Here is a 21,362-nt window from a genome sequence, read left to right on the forward strand (position 1 = left end):
CCGGGTAGTCTCTCCCCTTTATGAGTGAGCTATTGTGCCTGAGGACAGGATCCCACACACAATCTGAAGCCTGAGCCAACAAAAACAGGGCCTGACAGACAATGCCTCGCTTCACCTGCTGCAGCACTGTGCATCGCAATTATGCCAAGGACATGTACAGTTAGGCTTCATTCACCCTCCTGCAAAACAACTGCCTCAGAATTAAACCAGGGCCCGAAAATCATGCAGATAATAAATATGGCTGCTGAGAGAGAGAGAGAGAGAGAGAGAGAGAGAGAGAGAGAGAGAGAGAGAGAGAGAGAGAGAGAGAGCGAGAGAGAGGAGGAGGAGGGGAGCGAGGGAGGGACGAGGGTCGCCCAGTGCTCTCCCAGTGTTACAATATTTTAAACTGCATGGTTACCAGACAGTGAAATAGGGAAAGCAAGAAACAATACCAAGATGCATATATCACCAGACTGATTCCTGCTCCAGACTAGATTGATTTCGAGCTATAGGTGCCACGCCATCAATATACAATCAAACTCAACTCAAATGTTATGCAACGGCCTGCTCTCTGCAGCTCTGCGCGCAAAATAAAGCAAAGGCCACGCAGCATCAGATTTGCCATTACAGCCTGCGTGATACAGCCACATTTATAGACTCACTCAGGCAAACACACCGACATGAGACACAATACCAGTTAGAGAAGGAGATTCGTTACGAAAGTAGTATGGTTATAGCACGAAATATAGATTAAAAATACAAATAAAAATACTGAGCGCTGATTCTTCATTGATTAGCCTACACTGAGAGGCAAACAACATAACAAATATTTGATGCATGTCTTTGAATAAGGCTCCAGCACAGAATAAACTGGGGGGAGAGCCAAATATAGCCTATAACAACCAAACATTGCACACCAGGCCTGTATACATCTCAGAGGGTTTTAGCTGGAGGGGTGGCGCTGCACACTTCAAACGCGAATATATCCATTGTTGTGAGCCATTTGGCCTGCATAAGATCCTGTGCTCTGAACTAGGGAGTTTAAAGTAAGATTTTTTTTATTATACTTGAGGGAAACAATGAGTTCAGCTGCTTATTGCAAGGAGCAATCGTCAGGGGAGACTTAAACTCAATTACTGTAGCCGTTCAGAATGGAAGAAAATACTAAGACCAAAAGAAGAAAAAAAAAACTGAAAGAAGAAAAACACCCGGGCATATCAGGCAGTGAATAAAAAATTAAAAGATATGAATAATAATCGAGATGAAGCGTATCAAATATTTATTTTTTTTCTGGGCAACAAAGGACTATAATACATTGACAGGCATGGGAACTATTGCCAGCACATGTCTATACAATACAGCTAAAACCGCCTCCAATTTTGGACATTATCGGACATAACAAGATATCAGGTGGTCCCAAAAAATGTATTTTGAATGTCTTCCAACATTTAAAAAAAGACAATACTCCATTTATTGCTTTTATGGTGCTTCAAGGAGAGAACAAGAGGTGAAACGTATTCTGATTGGCACAACACATAAAAGCTTGTATAAAAACGAAAATAGAAACACAAAAAAAACAGTTCTCAGGGTCTCACCTATGCTCTGTCTCAAATCCAACTGAAATTGAACTGAATAAGGATGATATATTTTATATAGAGAGAAATGGAAGTTTATTTCTATTCAATTTGTTCACTTGCTTCAATGTCGCCTCAACATGCTACAAGAGGGCTGAATTGAAATATCCCAGAGAAAATAAAAAATACCCCAAACTTCTGTTTTCTAAGAACCATAAAATCACATGAAGAACTAACCGAATATTCAAACCCACTAAAACAGGAGGCACCAGATAAATAAAAAAAGAAGTTTCAACAGACGCACCATATTTACAATTCCCATTAAATTACACATAAATAAATATATACATACATGAACACTGATTCCCTTATATAACCGTGAATCGTGTCGGAATTCAAAAAGTTCAAGTTGGTCGCTTGGAGAGAGAGTGAGAGTCTACAACTGAAGTCATGACATGGAGCTGTGTGGCATTTCTCTTTGTTTTTCAAGTTTATTATTCACAATACTGATAAGAATGCATCCTCTTTTAGCTTCGTTTTTGTCACAATCGTAAAATTGAGATATAGAGGGGTCGCTGGATTTCAGTCCATTCGTTGCAGCTCATAAAAAATAAGGGGAGTACATAAAAAGTCCTCTGGCTGAGGCAATACACCTTTTCCTCGCCCTGGAGCTGTTCCTCTGCAGCTTTTTTTCTTTTCTTTTTTTTTCTTTTTTTTTTAAAATAACATTTCAAATGGTTCAGGTGTTGAAGAACAAGAAGAAGAAGAACAAGAAGAAGAAGAAGGAGAAGAAGAAGAAGGTTCTTGCGTCGTTTTTCCCGTGAATCCAAAGTGGGATGTAAAAACAAAACGTGAAACGGCGCAAGATCAGGAAGTGGCACGTTTAACTTTATCAATAGTATTTATAAGGTATTTATAATATTTATATTGGATGGGTGGGGGGCCGGGGCGAGGCGGAGGGGTGTGGGCCGGTGTTGAAGAAGAGCCCTGGGGGGTTTGGCCCCTCGGTGAAGGTGGGATGGAAACATCACTTTCTGTGCTTCTCGTCTTTGTCTCCGCCTTTAGTGCCGTTATCTGAGTGACTGTTGGGGTTGTTGTTGAGGTACATTTTGTCCATGGCTTTGATAGCCTCGGTCAGATAGTTCTGCAGGGCTGTGACTGCCGCGCACAGCGCCGGCGTCCCGAAGCCGTGCGAGATTAGACTGAAGTGGGTCAAACAGCTCTGGATTCCCGGTTCTAGAATGGGCTGCGGCCGTGAGTTTCCAAGCGGCGAGCGGTCCTGGGACAGCAGGTCTGTGAACTCTTTGCAGACTTGCCTAAAACAGAGAGAGAGAGAGAGAGAGAGAGAGAGAGAGAGAGAGAGAGAGCGGTGTGTTAATGACCGAGCAACAAACATCGCAAATCCCTGCATGCATTTTTAATGTTCTGAGGAAAATAAATCAAACTGCAAAAAAAAAAAAAATAGCCATTTTATAATCAGTCAGTCCCACAGGTGTGCTGGGTTGTGAATTCTAAATAAGCTTAAAGAAAGTGAAAAGTGAGCAGCCATTAATAAGGTGAGATCTCTTTTCAATCATTTTTTATTATTTTTTTTTTTTTTTACATTTATTAGTGGACTGAAATTGTGTTTCTTGCTCTGCTTTGTTTTCAGAATTTAACACTGGGCTAAGGAAAATGTCCTGAGGCTATAAACAGGTGGAAATTCATCTCTGAGCTCAGTGGATATCAGCAGGATATCTTCCTTTTATTAAGAATACGATTTTAAGAGAAAGCATGAGCAAAAGCAAATGACTTGTCCATGTAAAACGAACATTTTTGCAGGGTAAACTTTGAACTTCAGTCGCTGATTAACAGACAGTAAACACCATACCATAAAACTATAGCTAGAGTTAAAAAATAATAATACATCATGCTTTTATTTCCTCAAAATATATTTATGTAGCCTGTATTTTTTAGACCGTATAGAAAGTTGTATTCTATCATTAAAAGGTGAGCTAACGCGGGCTCAACTCTCTATTGCATGGCGTTGGTATTTTAATAACACTCAAAAAGCCTGTAATAAGCGATTATAGCGGACATCTGTTGGATTATAGCAGCCCGTCATCAATATTAAATGCAGGCCATTTCAGGAATCCCCAGTAAACGCATAGTGAAAATAACCAGCACCAATGGTAGCGCTGCATGTGAACCAGTTATGTGTCAATGTCACTGAAATCACAAGGCAAACTAAATACTGCTGCGCGTGTGGATGAGGGAAGGCCCAGTCAACATGCCAACAGCAGTGCATTTAACTGCACTAAACCTATTTGAATTATAATGCATAATATAATGTTGAATCACAAGCGTAAATAAGAAAAGAAGTGGCTGAATAAAATCCAGAATTAGCAGAGACGTCCAGTAACATATACAAGTGTGTGGCTTTAAAAAAGAAAAAAGTGTATTAATTAGCCTAATATTAGGGCTAATAGATGGAGCAATGATGACAAAGTATTTATCATTAAAACACTTTATTTGTTTAATTTGTTTGTTGCATTTTAATACAGTGTGTGTGTGTGTGTGTGTGTGTGTGTGTGTGTGTGTGTGTGTGTGTGTGTGTGTGTGTGTGTGTGTGTATGCGCCTGTCAAGAAGCACACGCCCGCGCACGCATGCTCGCACACACACACACAATAACAGACAAGGATGCATTTGGTGTGACACAGTGAAATGTGATAATAGCACTTACTTTGTGGCCAATAGCATGTTTTTTCTTTGGACTTGTTCGTTTGGGTCGGAATGCTGACGGTTTACATATTCAGCTACTGCCTTGGCTGGAAACTCGGTCTCGCATACATAACCAAAATCCCTGGCAAGATGTACCGCCTCGCCTGAGAAAGAAAAAAAATGAGGTTGAATGTGTTTGCTTATTAAATATGGTTACATCAAATTCAGAGCAGTTCCCACTCCCTGCTTGGACTAACACATGATGAATCTGATCTGAACGAAGCGTCCAGACAGCAGGGTATAGCACCTGTGCCTTCTCAGCAACACTAATGATGAAAACAACATAGAAATAACAATAATAATAATAATAATAATAATAATAATAATAATAATAATAATAAAACAACCCTGCGAGCTGCCAACACACTCCTCGTGTCTCCTTCATACCGTGAGAACGGTTACATATGGAGGGCAAACAATAAGTGGATATGAAATATAGATGGAGCGTCATGCTTAACACCATGTCATTGATTACCAATGCCTGCACATTACTGAAAGTCCTGCAGATCACAGAGGCATGGGGAAGCAATTTTAAAGGGCTATACCTAAATCTCACTTTGTCTTATAGAATATGAGAATTACAGGTTTCATTGCGTCCGAGTCTGAGCTCGCTTCTTAAGTTGGTTGACTTTTTTCCCCCCAAGTCTTTGGTTTTAATTTCCTGAAGCAGTTGAGTTTTTACTGCAGGGCTTCCTGCCCATAAGCCTCCAGTCCGGAAGAACGCATGCGCCAATTAGCATCAAAGCTCAAGTCCAGTAAACTCGTTTCCATAAAATGGAGCGGATCATAAACAATGACAGCACTTCAGCAAACGCAGTGTCCCTTCACTAAATAACCGGCTGCCTTCTCCCACTCTCTCTGCCATCCACCCCCCACGTGCCACCACCCCCTTATTACCCAGAATCATACATTTCTCCAGGCTCATTACAATACAGCAGCAGCACATTTCTACGAAGCACATTAAACATTGCATTCGGCCCTCTTCCGCAATAATGATTAACAGGGACCAATGAACCATCGCAGGCTTTCACCTTTGGAAACCCACACACACCAAATAACACTGCACTGAAAAATCTGGTTCAACTCTGCAAGCAAAATTGATTTATCCAGTCGCCTAAAAGGCATCTTTTCAGCGCCCCATAATTGACTAATTTATTCTTTAATAGACCCAAAACATATAGCTCCCAATAGGTCAGCGCCATGCCATTTGCATGCAACAAAAATCTCCACTGAAACCTAAAGCATTGGGAAGCTATTAACGAAAGAATTAAGTCGCCATTAAAAATCAGCCCTGCGCTGCCATACCCATGGCTGTATTAATGTTTGAAACAATGCTGGGTTAATAAATCAATCGACTTCTCATCCATGAGGTGAAGCAGCTCAGCGGTGCCCAATAAACAAGCAGCACTCAATAATTAACTGGACTTCAACACAAATTCATCCAGTGTATAAAGTAGGCCAGCCGTGGACCTGCAAGTGTGCTTCTGAAAGCGAAGGCCAACGCTGCAAAGCCACTAAAATTACCAGCACCATTCTCTCTCCCTCCCCCACCCCACACACACACACACACACACACACACACCCTTCATGCTTTATTACTTGCGAGGCAAAGTCGGTCCACATTACACGGATGAGCGCATATGCTGATTTCCAACACAGAGAGAGAAAGACAGAGAGAGACAGAGAGAGAAAAAAAATCCCAGTTTGCAAGCACCTGATATCGCGGGAGCAACAACAGTGGGGACGTGATTTACGGCACCCGGCTTACCTTCGACTAGTGACGTCAGCAAGGTGACGTTGGCTGCCTTGCGTCTGCCCGCAGGTAGATTCAAGCCGATTTTATCCAGCTTCTCCCTTAAGGATCTTCCTCCGTTCTTAGACTTGGCCCTGTGAAAGAACAGAGGAGACATTTAAATATATAAAATATGCAATAATGGAGTGAATTTAGGGACATACTGTGGTTTAGACTTACAAGAAGAAAAAAAGTCCTATCACTTGGGATTTTGATGATACCTCCTGTGGTGCATACTCTGATATTTACATCCTATGTCAGCCAGTAAATGTGGTTCAGCTCTTTTCACTAATTAAAAGGTGAATGGAGTGAATTTGGCTGGCTTTACCCTCCATTACATCCCTCATACAAGCTATAAATAATACTGAAAGAGCCCAGCCTTTTCACCAGCAGACAAATACTGTACAAAATGAATAAATAAAGCCCTACTTAATAGGCAGTACTATTACTGGCTGCGTGTCTACAGCACTTCAGTAGACAGTTCACTGGAGACCAATGTTTTCATGTGTAATGCCTTCACTGGGCCTATAGAGCTGGGCTTGAAACAGACTAGGCCTACATTAAAAAAAAAAAAAAAAAAAAAAAAAAAAAAAAAGAGAGAGAGAGATCCAGTGCGCTAGGGAAGTTAATATGGAATTTAACAGACCCCTCCTGCTTTAAATGCAGGAGCTAGGTGTCATGGTTGGTCGATTTTAATTATTCTTGGTACAGAGGAGAGAGAGAGAGAGAGAGAGAGAGAGAGAGAGAGAGAGAGAGTTGCTCTGAGTAAAGTGAGAGAGTTCATACACACGCACACAGACACGCACACACGCAGGTACAGAGAGAGAGTGTGGAGCTTTTTGCAGCCTTTCAGTGGAACTCACCTCCTCAGCACCCCGCCCAGCAGAGAGGCGTTCAGGCACTCGGGCGGCGAGAGGCGTCTCTGCACCTCCGCCACTGTGACCTTGTACTTTGATGTGGAGCTGAGCAGGGACAGGCGACCCGGAACCGAGCAGAACACTTCGTTGGGGTTTACCACCCCTCCGAAAAGACCGTCCTTATTTACGGGGATGGAGGAGATGTTGTTGTTCTTGGATAAAGACACTGGACCTAGCAATGGAGAGAGAGAGAGGGGGGAGAGAAAGAGAGGGATGGTGGGATGGAGAGAAGGAGGGAGGAGGGAGGAGGGAGACAGAGAGAGAGACCGTGCTCAGTGAATTTCATGCAATGCAGAGCCTTAACTAAATGAGAAGGGGGGGGGGATTTAGGCCCTGGATTTAGAGTTTAGCACCACTTTCAGCAACAGGGACATGCAGTGAAAAGCGACTAATAGAGGCCTGCATGGCAATAATAGTAATCATATCAGCAATAATAATACTAATAATAATGTTTGTGTGTGCATTGTGGAATCAGTAACATCGGGACTATTAGGAATATTCCCAACTACACATGTACATAATTCATAATATATCCATAATTGTGTTCTTTATCTAAAAAACACCGATCAACACGCAGCCTATATGTAGAGATCTCAGCAGCAGACAGCGAGACTCTCCAGTATCCGAGCGCTCATACAGCCTATTTTTTGCACCATGGATCGACTCTGCACAAAGCAACCACACCAACCGAGCGATTTGGTAAAGTCTACCTATTTTGACATATCCTCTGCAAAATCGCCCGTGTGTGATTTCAAACCGGGGATGGGGGGTGGTGGGGGGCTCAGCACTACTGGGCTTTACACCGTTTTGGTTCGCAGTAACCGGAGACAAAGGGGACTGTGCGCCTTTGGATAGATCACTTGTGACATTAATGGCTCAGGGGAGCCTAATAGAGACAATAGGAGTCAAACGAACTCTTGAGATTACTAATATAAGAAGCCAATTATCATGTTGATGCGCAGATAGACGGACTCAAAATAGAGAGAATGGAGAAAAAAAGACAGAAAAAGAAAGAAAAATCGCCCCATATATAATCTAGTGAGCTCTAATTTCACCTGACAAAACGCTTTTGAACCAGACCATGAAAAGGCCTCCTCGTGTCGTATCAATAACAATACAAATCATCCTGATTTTTGACAGCAAAATAAATAAGTAATAATCCAACAACCTTCGCCTAATCAGTCAGGGCTTTTTTTTAAATTTATTTTATTTTATTATGATTCCCTCCCTAAATGACATGAGTATCACCCTGCGCACACTAGACCTGTGCTCTATCCAGCGCTACCAACTTCCATTTTAAATGTGACCATGCAGTGTGATTGCAGCTATTGGCTTTCACCACTGAAGTGCCAGGACCGTCTATAGGCCTGTATCTTTGACCATCAATACCACGGGCCTACAAAGCCCACTAGCTCTACTCATCTCCCCGGTGCTCTGAAACGCTGACAGTAAATTCCATCAGCGAGAAAAAAGGTGCAGCCAGTTTGATGTACTTGGAAACCATGTAATGAAAAATAGGCTACTGCGTATTAGGATCAGTCAGGCATTACCGCATTGCATCGAGTTCTCTCGAGCAGAATGGTGACCGCTGTGTGTGTGTGTGTGTGTGTGTGTTTCAGTACGTGCGTGCGTGTGTGTGTGTGTGTGTGTGTGTGTGTGTGTGTGTGTGTGTGTGTGTGTGTGTGTGTGTGTGTGTGTGTGTGTGTGTGTGCTTGCGCGTAGCTTGCAGAAACATGCATGCATGATATCTTGGAGGAAATTGCTTACCTTTTTTAATTACAGTCTGGTCGGGAATGTGAATTCCTTGATCGTCAACAGACTATGAAAGAAATGCAAAAAAAAGAAGAAAAAAAAAAAGACAAGAGAACCAATGTTAGCACAAAGGCAAGAAAATATCAGCCCTCATTCTGTGTAAGTGAATGTAACTCAGGATGCTGTGCGTGAACAAAGCCTGACACAATTAGCGGCCACAATCAGCCAACATGGAGGCTCTCGAGGCCCATACCTGTTATTATTGTCCATGGGTGTTTTTCGGCGGGTTGCACGGATAGACCCATTACGTTAGATCACAAACTCAGACTTAAATAACGAAGCTGTGTCGCCCCATAATCCTGACCTAATTCCGCCCTCATATTGGATCTACTCACAAGGAAACTTCTAATCTAGATTGGATAGTAATTACGGCAGCGCAGCCTATTAAAGGCCTATGAACTAATTAGAGGATTATTGGTGTTTGTTTCTGATTAAAAACTGGGGAAGAATGCTCTAAATAAGAATGAGGGTTACTGACAATTTTAGCGCTCATTTATCATGCATCTTTAGCTATTACCCAAGCATAATCCACCAAACTCAATTCTCCTTTGAGTGTGCATTATACAGTGTTACTGTTCGCAGACAACGGCGAGCTTCATCTGTTTTTTTAAACGGAGAAATCAAATAAAGTCAGAGAACATGAAGGAATCCGTGTAGAAACACGGGCGCACCGTTTTTGCTTTTGAATCAATCACTCATTTAATCCGATTTAAGTGATACTAGTGAACAAAACCACATCGAATTTTGCAACACGCTTTTTGTATATTTAATGTTTTGAAAAATATAATTTATAAATGGAAATAACGGTGCAAAGCTGTGCTGTTTTATTCGAAATAGTCTTGACAACACTGGGGTAAAAATGCTATTTTTTCAGGCAGTAAAACATGGCTACTAAATAATGTAATGTGTGTCATCCTCCTAAAATTTATTAAGCAATAGTAATAACAAAAACTAACTAATACCCTAATAATATTAAAAATTAAAAGGACGTTATTTTTTAAAGGCAGGGTGCTTGAACAAATGGTAATAATACAAATATTCAAATTAAAAAAATACAATTACGTTATTATTTTTAATGATAATGTTAATTCAAAATATAGCCTATAGTGCAACCAACTGTGCCTAACATTAATAATGACACATATTACACTTTCCATTTTTTTTTTTTAAACCCACAAAAAGAGAGAGCCAGGTAACTGCTGCCTCACCTGAACGTCGTCTAAAGAGTGAGGTATTCCATGGATAGGGATAGAGTCCGAGAGTCCCGTATCGATGCCGTGGCCGGACGGTAGCAGCACTTCCCGGCGGTACTCCCTACACAGCTGGTGGGGCAGGCTGCGGTGCTGGTGCAGCAGGCCGCTCTCCTGACTCTGCCTCTGGCCGGGCCAGCCCGGGTGCTGCGGCTGCGGCTGGGCGTGCAGGGAGTTGAGGGAGTACGGGTCGTTGACGTGCGAGTAAGGGTCCTGAGACTGCGGGTAGATGGGCTGGTAGGGCGGGGGGAAGTACGGGGGCTGGAAGTCCGAGTTGGGTGTGTGGGAGAGCGGAGGAGCGCTCGTGTAGGGACTCTGGCCCACGCCGCCCAGCTGAGGTAGCCTGGCTGTCCCATTGCTGGTGCCGTCGTGACGGTCCTGGCAGGGGAGGACAGAAAGAAAAGTGTGTTTTTAGCCTAAATACATTTTTTAGAAAGACACAACCATGAATGATCGCATTTCCACTCTTTGTTTTAACTGCAGAATGCTCTGCGGGCTTCTGCTGGGGCATTATCAAATATGGCCTGAGAGCATGACAGGAATTAGACCAAGTGTGGAATCTGTATTCAATCTGAATAATCTGTTTTGACCGATTTCAAACAATAAAGACAGCAACGTTACACACCGACAACTTAAGTTTCGAAATAAAATAGCATGATAATAAACGCTCAAAAGTCAATAATCAAATAAAACGTCGGAATTCCGGAGGTGGAAATGCACTCAAATAAATAACCGAGCCTTGCATTATTTCAGCACTTCTACAAGGTGTCCTTTAGGCATGCAAGCTTCATAAAACACTATTCAGAGAAAAGAAATATTAGAACAAAATCGGGTGTGCAAACAAATTCGAAGTATCTGACACGGTGAGGCAACTTACCATCGCGGAAAAACTGTGCACTAACATTTCAAAGGATTTTTGGTGCCACTCAAGAAAAGAATAATCAGTTCAAAAACACTTCGAGTGTTTTGGAGGGGTGGGGGGGGCGAGCAAATGGAATCAAAAAGCAAACCAAAAAAAAAAAACTGTAGCCCCCCGAAAAGCCTCTTCTGTCCTGAAAGATCACGATGGCCCCGGCGATCAGATATGTGCCACAGAAGCAGGACGATAATCCATCAGAAATAAATGGTTAGATCCCCGCTGCCCTTCATGTGGGTCTAAAAATGCAGATATTCGGCGGTGCTGGCGGATTTGGGTTGAAAAGTTTCTCTTGGTAAAGCCTCTTTTCTCCCTGCTCCCCTGGCTTCTATCACAGTGCTGTCGTCCCCTCGCTTGAGCTCATATTAGCAAAAGAGCCGCTTCTTCGTCTCCCTCTTGGACTCCTAATAGAACGCATTCATGACTATTAATATTACAGGAATACTTAATAATAAGGAAAGAATGGTCGGAAATCGGGCGTGAAGCGGAGGACGCAACTCAAGGCAGGAGTCTGCGCTTAAATGACGTCCATTGAAAGGAGGAATCAGTATATCTAATCAGAGATGGGGAGAGAGAGAGGGAGTGAGAGAGAAAGAGGGAGTGAGAGACTGTGGAGGGAATGGAGAGAGAGAGAGACAAAAAGAGGGACATTCACTCTCGTCTGACGAATCAGAGAGAGAGGGAGGAGGAGGAGGTGGGGGTGAGGGGGCATTTTAAAAGGGTCCCAGGGCCAAAGCGCAAAAGTGAAAGAAAGACATAGGAATGAAGGGAGGTGGACCACAGACAGGGGAAGAAGAAGCCATGGAAGGAAACAACGTGCACCTCTGACTTGGGCGAAAATCCAGCAGACGACGTTATGGGCATTCCGAGCGGTTCATTTCTACCGCTCGTCCCTTTGTTTTCCACCTCAGACTCCGACTGCGAGCTGCCCTCCATGGGTCTCCTTTCTCTCCTCTTTCTCCGCCGAATTAATCCACCGGTTCCTCCTCGACTCCAAACCCAAAGTCACACCGGCTAACTTTTAACTTTGACCCGGAAAAGCGGAGAAACAATAAATCCCCAAAGTCTAAGACAGGGCCGCTCGGATGCGGCGCTCCAACCAACTTTTACGCGCGGCTCAAAGAGCTCCACTCCCCCTTCCTGCTTAATCGCACATTTTTAAATTAGCCTACGAAACACCGGGCTGTGACCGGATTTTTTTTCGCATGCAAACCAGCGGGAAAATATTGCCTGTAAAATAAAAAACAATCACCACAACACGAGCGCGGAGCTCAGCCCAGCTTTTGTTTCCCTGGCCCCGGCCGTCCCTATCGCCTCACGCGGTTGAAAACACGTTCGACTGGCTTCTCCACTCCTGACAAAGTCCCCTGATATTACTGCCAAACTTTGTCTATGCCCATAACAACAAGCACTCAGTGTATGCACTCCACACATACAGGCACTCACGCAAAATCTAACGGCTCAAATTGTAGATAAATTAAAGCTGAAGGGTATGTCCATGTCATGTAAGCAGTGAATAAAGCAGGTAACGCTTACATAATGCCATTTAGTCCAACTATTTATTTTCAATTAAATGTATGGTAAGTTTATTTTACTTTTAAAAGTTTACACGTGTCATTAAATATTTGAATATATATATATATATTTTTGATGTGAATATAAAGAAAAAAACTCTGTTGTGATTTTTAAATCCACTGGTGTGCAACTAAAATATAAAAAGCAGCTGTTATTGCCATAATGCAAAATTATTGTTCTCATTAATATTATTGTTATTATTATTCTCAATATTGGTATTGTTATCATTCTTACTATAATTATCACTGTTATGATCATTGTTATTGTTATTATAATCATTATTATTATTATTATCCTCTAATTTTACTCTACACAAATACACAAAAACGAAGAAGCTATGAAATGAATAGAGATGGACATGGATCTATTCATCCTGCTGTTGAATTAAATGTATTCACTAACAGCTGTCAAAAGAATGGCATAGCTGGATCTAAATAATACAACACACCCCTAAATCTAAATTCATCATTTTAGTACATTTCAAAAAGTTAAATTAAATTAAAAAATAAATAAAAAAAATTAAAAAAAAAATCAAAGAGGATCCCCTTACCTCGCAATCTTCATATTTAATGTTATCAGTTAATTTCCAAAGCATTCTCATGGATTGTTGAGGTGGATATTGAGTATAGGTATCGCCTGAGCCTTGTTTTCACTCAGTGAATTGTGCTCCCCGCTCAGAAAAACTACTTTTATTGAAGCTGTGGGCTGCTGCTGTCTGTCTTGCGCTCTGAGGTCTCCCTCTAATGGTGGAAGTGAAGGGCTGGAGCAGCTCTGTAATAACACTGGCACAGGGCCTCATTAGCATATCAACAGCCGTTTGATTCCCCCCATCTGCTCACACAACACCAATGGACAGCGTACAGGTAAAAACTAAAGCAGCAAGACGCTACACATGCTTCATATTTCTACTGTTCAGTGAGGTGTATATGTGTGTGTGTGTGTGTGTGTGTGTGTTTGTTCAGGGGGAGGGTATAGTCATGCATGTGCACTTGCATGCACCTGGGAAGGTTTCTAGTTTAATTGTACACGTCTTTCGTTAGACTTCATACATGCTTTTCTAACGACAAAGCCTACATTGGTGTGATTAAAAAGAAGAGACATGTCTTTGCTGTGAAATATTTGTTTGCGGCTCAGTCGTGTACAACGCATAGAGTCTTTATGATTACTTTTCTAGGACTTGATGCGAAAACAGCATGCCTATGCAAATGCAACCGTGTCACACACTTTGTTGCCAGTCTGGATTTTTTAATTCCGAAACTGTTATTTTAATCCCATTGAGAGTGGAGACCTTGAGAGGCTTTTCTTTCAATGTTATGTTAAAAATAGAAAAAGAAAAAAAAGGTGAGCCATTCAAAGCGGCTCCACAGGTCTACTGGCTACCTGGCTTTGGGGGAATGTTAATAATTACCACAACAACATGGCCTTGTTTCATTTGAATGAGCGGCTATAGGGGAGCCTGGCTCTGCCCTGTCGCCGGCCGAGCCTTCACCTCAGCAGGTCGTGGGTCAGCAGACAGGTCGCCAGCTCTTTAAAGGCGTTGGCCCCTCTCGTTTCAAACACGGATTACCATTTTTGGTGGAGTACCTTTTCGCAAGCAGTTGTTATTAATGAGGATGGAGCGACGGCTGACAATGACAGCTATGCATGCGAGTGTCTTTCTGGAGATCTGGCCTGGTTGCGATGTGGTGGCGATCGGGTTTAACGTGTTTTAAGTGGTTGGTTTCAGCAGGTCGTCTCCAAAAATCCTCCACACCTCACTAAAGGGTTTCAGTGAAGCCCAGGCAAGGCGAAACTCTAAAGAAAGTCCATTACGGGATGCATTGTAACTTATGCCTTTAAAACATGTTATCCCAATTTGGAACAGATGTAAATATACAGCCTAGATATGAGAAGTTAGATCTGACTTCAAAGACGCAACGACACATGTTGGAACATGGACTGCGTTTCGTCACTACTCCACTTTTGACAAAACCGCATCTCATGTCTGTTTCCACATAGTTTTAATTTATGATAAAACACATACGAGTGTATTTGGAACGCAGTCCTACAACAACATGCGATCAACATCCTTAGGTTTTTATAAAGCAAACCGACCAGGTGGACAAATTGACATGTAAGGCTACATCACAGCAAAACAGAGGTTCCAAAATAAATTATGTATGTATGTATGTATGTAGGATCTCATGACGCCTCTAAACTACACAAGAGTACTGTACTACCTCTCTTTACAAAAGATTTCACGGTGCCTGTGCAGCCTCATCCTACAACAAGTCGACACTTTGACAGTTTTCATGGATTTTCACAGCCGTGTCTTTGTCTTAAAGTAAGCAGCACATACCTGCCAGTCCCCCATTCTGCCCATAATTGACATTCTTTGTCTTCTGCTGCCTTTGGTGGTTTTTGGTTCGATCCGGTGCCGTGTCTATCTCATTGAGCCTTCTGTCCCAAATTAAACCTTTACTTTGTTTTTACCTTTTTTTCGCCTCACCTGGCCATAAAAAAAACGGTGCGGGGCCACCTAGTGACGCATGCGCACTGCTCCGGGTGTGGACGAGAAAGGATAAACTACCTGGAAAAAAAGTGACATAGCCTATTGGATAGGCCTAAACTGTCTACTGTTCAATGAGTTTACTTTAAACAATAATGACCAAAACGAACGAATTAAAAAAACATATTGATTTTACTTATTTGAGGAAACTCTGAGATACCAGTAAGAATCACAGCCATTGCTATTAATATATATATATATTTTTAAATCCAACATTATTTATACTTGCAGTAAAATGTCACTTCAACCTTTTACCATATACAAGCCATAGTTCATAGCGTGACAGTTTCTTTACATCAGGTGAATTTACATTCAAAATTAGTGTCGTTTGTAAAAAGTGAGAAAAGTCTATTGTGCACATTAAAAGCAGACAAAATGTAATGTGGTTTTACCCTCCCTTAATTGATAGTAAAATAAAAAATAATAATAGCCTTATGAAAATTACTTATAAATATATAAGAGAATATGCTAAAACTGCCAGAAAATTGAGCATGAAGCAAAACAAAACTATACAACTATATGGGTAATATGTTCGTCTTCAATTTACATAATAAAGATTTTTTTTTTCATCACTGTTTTGTCCATGAATTCTCACTGCAAATGAAAGTGTGTTAAGTTAAAAACTTGAAAGTTAACTGCCAACATCATCGCTTCTACACAGAAAGCGACCCTGCTATTGTGCGGGTCATTATTTATTTATCCACTGTTTATTTCTAATACATACTTATGTAGACCCCTCGGGCCAATGGCGAATGAGCTCTGCCTCTCTCTCTGTCTTACACGCGCACACACACCAACACACACATCCACAGAGGAGAGCAACACGTGCGCTCACATACAGTAATGGTCAAAGCCCTTTTTTGTCCTCTTTCAAGTTTCTGACGGACACCTACACACGTGCAGACAGCAAACAGGACGCGGTGCACGTCGCTGGCAGACGGCTGCATGGTTCTCTCACTACATCAAACACTTACTGTACATTCAACATATTTAATGCGTGCACTGAGAATATTGGACAAAGTTTGTATGGGAAAACTGCACACCATTTTGCATTCCCTCCATTAAATCCTTGTGTGTGTGTATATATATATATATATATATATATATATTTTTTTTTTTTTTTTTGTGTGTGTGTGTGTGTTGCTATTGCGTAATTCCACATAGGATCTATAGATTTTTTGCGGTGTTAATATTTAAAACAAGCCTTCATGTTTGACTTCAAAGGCGAACACATTTTAACTGCACACACAATACCTGCAGCTATGTAGACCTCAGCACCAGGACTGGACAAAAGAGAGGGAGGTGGAGGGGGAGGTGAGGGGGGGATCAGAAATATTGTTTGGGGCTCTGCGCACTGAGGGAGGAGTAAGTTTTAAAGCAGAGCTGTCTGAGAAAGAGTGGGTTTCTCTCAAACAAGAGCGGGGTCCCTTTTGAATATCCTGCCTGTTTGTCTAGGGCTTGGTTTCAACCACTTCCACCATCGCACCGGGCCTCCGGCAACGTTCAGCTTCCTAAAACTGCGAGCTGGGTTTAACAAAGGCACCCCAGGCACTTTGTACAGCCATTCATATTTAGAGAAATTACAGGGATTTTATTATTATTATTAGCAGTAGTAGTAGTAGTATTTTCTGTTTAATTTGTGTGTGTGTGTGTGTGTGTGTGTGTGTGTGTGTGTGTGTGTGTGTGTGTGTGTGTGTGTGTGTGTGTGTGTGTGTGTGTGTGTGTGTGTGTGTGTGTGTATACTGGTCCATGTCTATTTAAAAAAAATTTAAAACTGCTGAGCCACAAACAGATCTCCGTGCGTAAATTACGCGTCCTTTCTCATTGGCAAAAAAATGTTGTGAAACATTCCGGGAAGCTTTTCTTCGTATTGTCTCTCCTCCTTTCCTCCTTGTTTTTGTTTTTTTTTATTATTATTATTGATCGGCGATGGGACTTATTTCCGTCGCCCCCAAGCTATGGAGAAGTTGGAAAATTATTTTAGAAAAGATTGTCCACGCTTGATCTGCACCACTCGCTCCAGCTGAGCGGGTCTGACTGCTGAAGACAGTCCCGTCACCAGCACTCAAGGTACAGAAAGCCCCATGTAGCTCCGTGAGATCATGACATGTGTGAGTGGGGAAGGTTGCAGGCCCATTGTGTTAAACGCTGCTCCCCAAAGGAAGATAAATTGTATTCTAGCGCCACCTTGCTTCAGGAGAAGAGCGAGGACGCGCCGCCTCGCGCCGCCCGTGGATTTAAGACAATATTGCAGGTAATTGAAACCAAATGAGTATGCGTGCGCAGTGAGCATTTCAGTAAGTGAAACTGCCAAAAAAAAAGCAGGTGGTCAAAAGGAACATGTGCAAATTAGTGAAATATAAAATATGGCCACGGGTCAAAATTCAGGCATATGTCAGGTTTGTTTATTACTTGGCCAAAACTTAAATCGACGACATTCATAGGGTTTGGTTAAGCCCTCTTTTTGACGTTTATCCACCTGTCTTTTTTCATTCAACTTTAACACTTCCAAGACTAAACCTGCCCATTTTCACGGTAATCACCCAACAAGGCCCTGATAGCCTATATTGAAAACATACATTCCAATGCAGTGAAATGTGATATTGTGTGTTTTGATCTGCCTCTATGCAGACATTTGTCTCTGAATGTAAAGCCAAATGTATTTGAAAAAAAAAAATCTTGGGAATGTTGGGGTATGTCTTACTGTAAAACACAACTTAATCTAATCCTGGGGTGCCATCTTGTGGTCGTAAAAATTAAACCAGTTCCCACTCTGGTGTCTGAGGAACTGTAAGGGTCCTTGATGTGGTGCTGGGGGGGGGGGCTCAGTACATTGAATTGCACTGCTATGTCATGACTCTGGAGTTAGCAGATGATAAGGACGACTTTTTAATAATTATTCAGGGTTCAGTGTTCCCACCGTTCCTTCCTCTCCTACAGTGAAATCATATTTTTTTTATGTAGGGCAAACAACAAAAGTCCCAACAGTCCCTTAGAGCAAATTACTTGAAAATAATGGTTCGTTATCTAATGCATCAATGTGGAAACAGATTGGAAAGCTTTGCTCACTGGCACATAATCTGTCTTATAGTTGGAAGTGTCAAATTGTATGCTTCACTTATGTCAAACATGTTAATGAATCATTAATCGCACACATGGTAATAATGGGTATTCATGTTTCAAAATGCTTTTTATTGTCTGTGTGCATAGACAAACATAAGACATAGAAATGTATTATGTAGCCTACAATATACTACGTTTGATAAACATAAGTAGGCTAATGAAATGCAGGCTATCTTAAAAATACACATACACGATAATATAAAATAACCTATATAAATAACTGCTCATTCTGGAAATTTTAACAGAGGCGTGATTGAAATTACTGCTGCACTTAAGCACAGTAGGGATTTATTAAAAAGCTGAAGTGCTGTGATGTAATCACGACCTATGCCCATGAAAACACAGGAAGACACTCTTGTTACATTTATTTTGCATTACATTGAACAGGTTTCTGCAGCAGCTAGTGTAGCGTCATTTATTAGGCCAATAACACGCATAGCATTTATAATAGGAGGTGGAAGTTATGTTTAGAACAAACAGAATATGCTATGCTCTCTACATTTGGCGAAATGTGCAATTGTTTTATTCTTTATCTCGACTAGGTCTACACGTAGCCTATGGTGAAAGTCATGCAAAGTTTTGAGAAAAAAAACGATTTTGATCTTGAGGAATATGAACAATCTGTGTCAGAAAAAAACTCTCCCCATATAAGCCTATTTATTAATTAATTATTAATTATTATTATTCGTAGAAATTCCGCCTCTTGTGAACGCAGCACCTGCCTGCCAAGCAATATGGCCTACATTTCCCATCAGGCACCCTGCCGCTTGTTATGTGTACCAATAATTTGTGCTCGGTGGAGCACAGGCTGCCGTTGGTTGTGACAGAGGACGAACTGAAAGAGCAAGGTTGTATGTAACGTTAGCTATCTATCTGTCTTTTAAGTTTTCATATTTTATATTCTTAGAGGTTTAAAGCTCTAATTAGCATACAAACAATGGCGTAGGCAACATATTCTGTAAACTTTCGTGTAAGCGAAGCATGTGGTGTAAAAACGGGGATGCTAGTTTGTGCTGCTGGTGCGTGTGCTAAACTGTACAGGAGCTAGCCTTATCTAATAAGCCAGACACACACACATAATGTTTAGTGGGGCCACAATGTAACGTTTTCTGATCTAAAACAGACAAGCGCTGCTGTGTGACAGCGAGGAAACGTTCTTGGATGCTACCATGTTTCTATACTTTCTGTTACCTCAGCTAGTTTTCTGTAACAGCTCTGTGTTGCAGCCCTCAGACAGTCCTTTAGGTATTTTTGCATCAGTAAGTAATATTAGGTTCGCAGCGGGAAGTCATGGTGTGAATTGGACCTTTTTCACAGCAAACATTTTGGCTTATAGTAGGAATAGCACAGCAGAAATTGATAACATTTACTTCCATCAAGTGTCCCAGTAAGCCATTTCAGTGAGTCAGCATGCCCAATACCAGGGCCTCTCCTAAGTGGAATGCAGCCATCATTAATGGTTTTGAATACACCTGTGCTTTCCCTACTATGACATGTCAACATGTCTGCCGTGAAAAAGGTCTATTGTTACAAGTTTGTTTGCTCGCTCACACGCTGCGGTCCTTTGCAGGTGTCCAACATGTCTGTGGATTGGCTAGGATATGGATACGCAGCCCTTATCGCATCCGGGGGAGTCATCGGTTATGTGAAAGCAGGTATGTGTTGGATTATGTATGATTATAGAAGCTATTAGCTATGGAAATGTAGAAGGATACGCTTTTTTAAGGGCCCTAAACTCTTTAAAAGGTTTATCGATTATATAATGGTGTTTCTTTTCTTGTTTGACATTCTTTTATACATTACTGCATCTCTAAAATCGAGTGTTGTAAACATTAAAATTGTTAACAAATTGCCTTCATGTTCATTCAATTATTGTCATGGTCTATATACAACTACAATGTGTCCTCTATAACACACCAGTCTACGCATGCTCTTCAGTCCTATGGACACCCGGTGCAGGTGTTGACCTGATGTGTGTGTTGTTTACTTCAGGCAGTGTCCCATCCCTTGCTGCTGGTGCTCTCTTCGGCGGCCTCGCAGGTTTTGGCGCCTACCAGATCTCCAATGATGCCAGTAATGTTTGGGTGTCACTCGGTTGGTATACTAAGAATATACTGTATTTGGTGTATATGTGTTGCATGGTTGATAATCTAGGTAAAGAGTTTCTGAATAAGAACAGTGATGTGTCTCTATGGTCATAATGCTTTACATTTTCTATTCCCCACTGACCTTTTCCACCACGTGCTGTCTTTCAGCTACATCAGGAGCTTTGACTGGCGTCATGGGAAAGAGGTTCTACAGTTCCAGGAAGTTCATGCCAGCTGGCTTGATAGCTGGAGCAAGGTATCCATCTTATACCATTTATACGACTTAACTAATTTTACATGCATAAACATATTCAAGGTGAAGTAACTAGTAACTTAATCGCAATTTCATCGAAATTGCAATATGGACTAGTGCAATATCCAAATCGCACAGGGGGCGCAATATTTGTTAAAGGCAAAATATGTGTCAAACCATTCAGAATTAAGTATTGTGATGCTGCAGAGTAGTCCCGACCTAGAAATTGTATCCTACAGACTAAAGAAAAAAATCTTCTTTTGGTACAGATCCTTGCAAAATTATCATTCCCTCCAATATTGTGCATCATATCGCAATCGCAATATCAGTCAAAATAATCGCAATTAGATATTTTCCTCACATGGTGCAGCCCTAGAAGTAACGAGGAGTGCTGGTGAGGGAATTTACTTGATAAATGTGTCTGTGATGGGATCATTCAATAGACCTTTACTGTTGATCCCAGATGATCACTCCTACTCTGAAGCAACTCAAAATCTCTACTTTCCTGAGCTAAAAGTCAAGAACAGGGATGTTATATTTTCTTTGTCTTTTTCTTGTTCCAGTCTTCTGATGGTGGGGAAGCTTGGTATGGCATTGCTCCAGAAACCCCAGGAGTCCTGATGGAGTTTCTGATATGTACCCCATCTCCTGTTTCAGCAGCAGCCTGTTAGCATTTGTCATTTACTGTTGAACATGAGTCATTTTGTAAAAGTGTATATTTGAGGATGAAATATAATACCTTGTTTATATAATACGAATAATTGTCTTGTCC

At 41.5% G+C, this 21,362-nt stretch overlaps 2 protein-coding genes across 7 annotated transcripts; one reads left to right on the forward strand and one right to left on the reverse strand.

The window, feature by feature from the left end:
- Positions 1 to 1,244: 1,244 nt before the first annotated feature.
- Positions 1,245 to 15,033, reverse strand: tfap2a (transcription factor AP-2 alpha). Of its 4 annotated transcripts, none has more exons than XM_039790009.1 (7): positions 14,918 to 15,033; positions 10,047 to 10,466; positions 8,794 to 8,845; positions 6,973 to 7,198; positions 6,086 to 6,204; positions 4,280 to 4,421; positions 1,245 to 2,872 (listed from the first exon to the last, which is right to left on the reverse strand). In XM_039790009.1, exons 1-7 carry the CDS (start codon positions 14,948 to 14,950, stop codon positions 2,584 to 2,586), a joined length of 1,281 nt encoding a protein of 426 aa, XP_039645943.1. In that variant the 5' UTR covers positions 14,951 to 15,033; the 3' UTR covers positions 1,245 to 2,583. The 4 variants fall into 4 exon arrangements, with proteins under 4 accessions (XP_039645943.1, XP_039645942.1, XP_039645941.1 ...); XM_039790008.1 differs by lacking the exon at positions 14,918 to 15,033 and adding an exon at positions 13,130 to 13,336 and having other exon boundaries at positions 6,973 to 7,192; XM_039790007.1 differs by lacking the exon at positions 14,918 to 15,033 and adding an exon at positions 13,130 to 13,335.
- A 3,936-nt stretch (positions 15,034 to 18,969) lies between these two features.
- Positions 18,970 to 21,348, forward strand: tmem14ca (transmembrane protein 14Ca). 3 transcript variants are annotated; one of them, XM_039790013.1, is made up of 5 exons: positions 18,970 to 19,098; positions 19,821 to 19,905; positions 20,243 to 20,344; positions 20,506 to 20,593; positions 21,154 to 21,348. In XM_039790013.1, the coding sequence occupies exons 2-5, from the start codon at positions 19,830 to 19,832 to the stop codon at positions 21,209 to 21,211; spliced, it is 324 nt and encodes a 107-aa protein (XP_039645947.1). In that variant the 5' UTR covers positions 18,970 to 19,098; positions 19,821 to 19,829; the 3' UTR covers positions 21,212 to 21,348. The 3 variants fall into 3 exon arrangements, with proteins under 3 accessions (XP_039645947.1, XP_039645948.1, XP_039645946.1); XM_039790014.1 differs by having other exon boundaries at positions 18,993 to 19,101; XM_039790012.1 differs by lacking the exon at positions 18,970 to 19,098 and adding an exon at positions 19,134 to 19,509.
- The last annotated feature ends 14 nt before the right edge of the window (positions 21,349 to 21,362 follow it).

The sequence above is a fragment of the Perca fluviatilis genome, chromosome 22, assembly GCF_010015445.1.
Source record: "Perca fluviatilis chromosome 22, GENO_Pfluv_1.0, whole genome shotgun sequence".
In the NCBI taxonomy this organism is placed as follows: domain Eukaryota; kingdom Metazoa; phylum Chordata; class Actinopteri; order Perciformes; family Percidae; genus Perca; species Perca fluviatilis.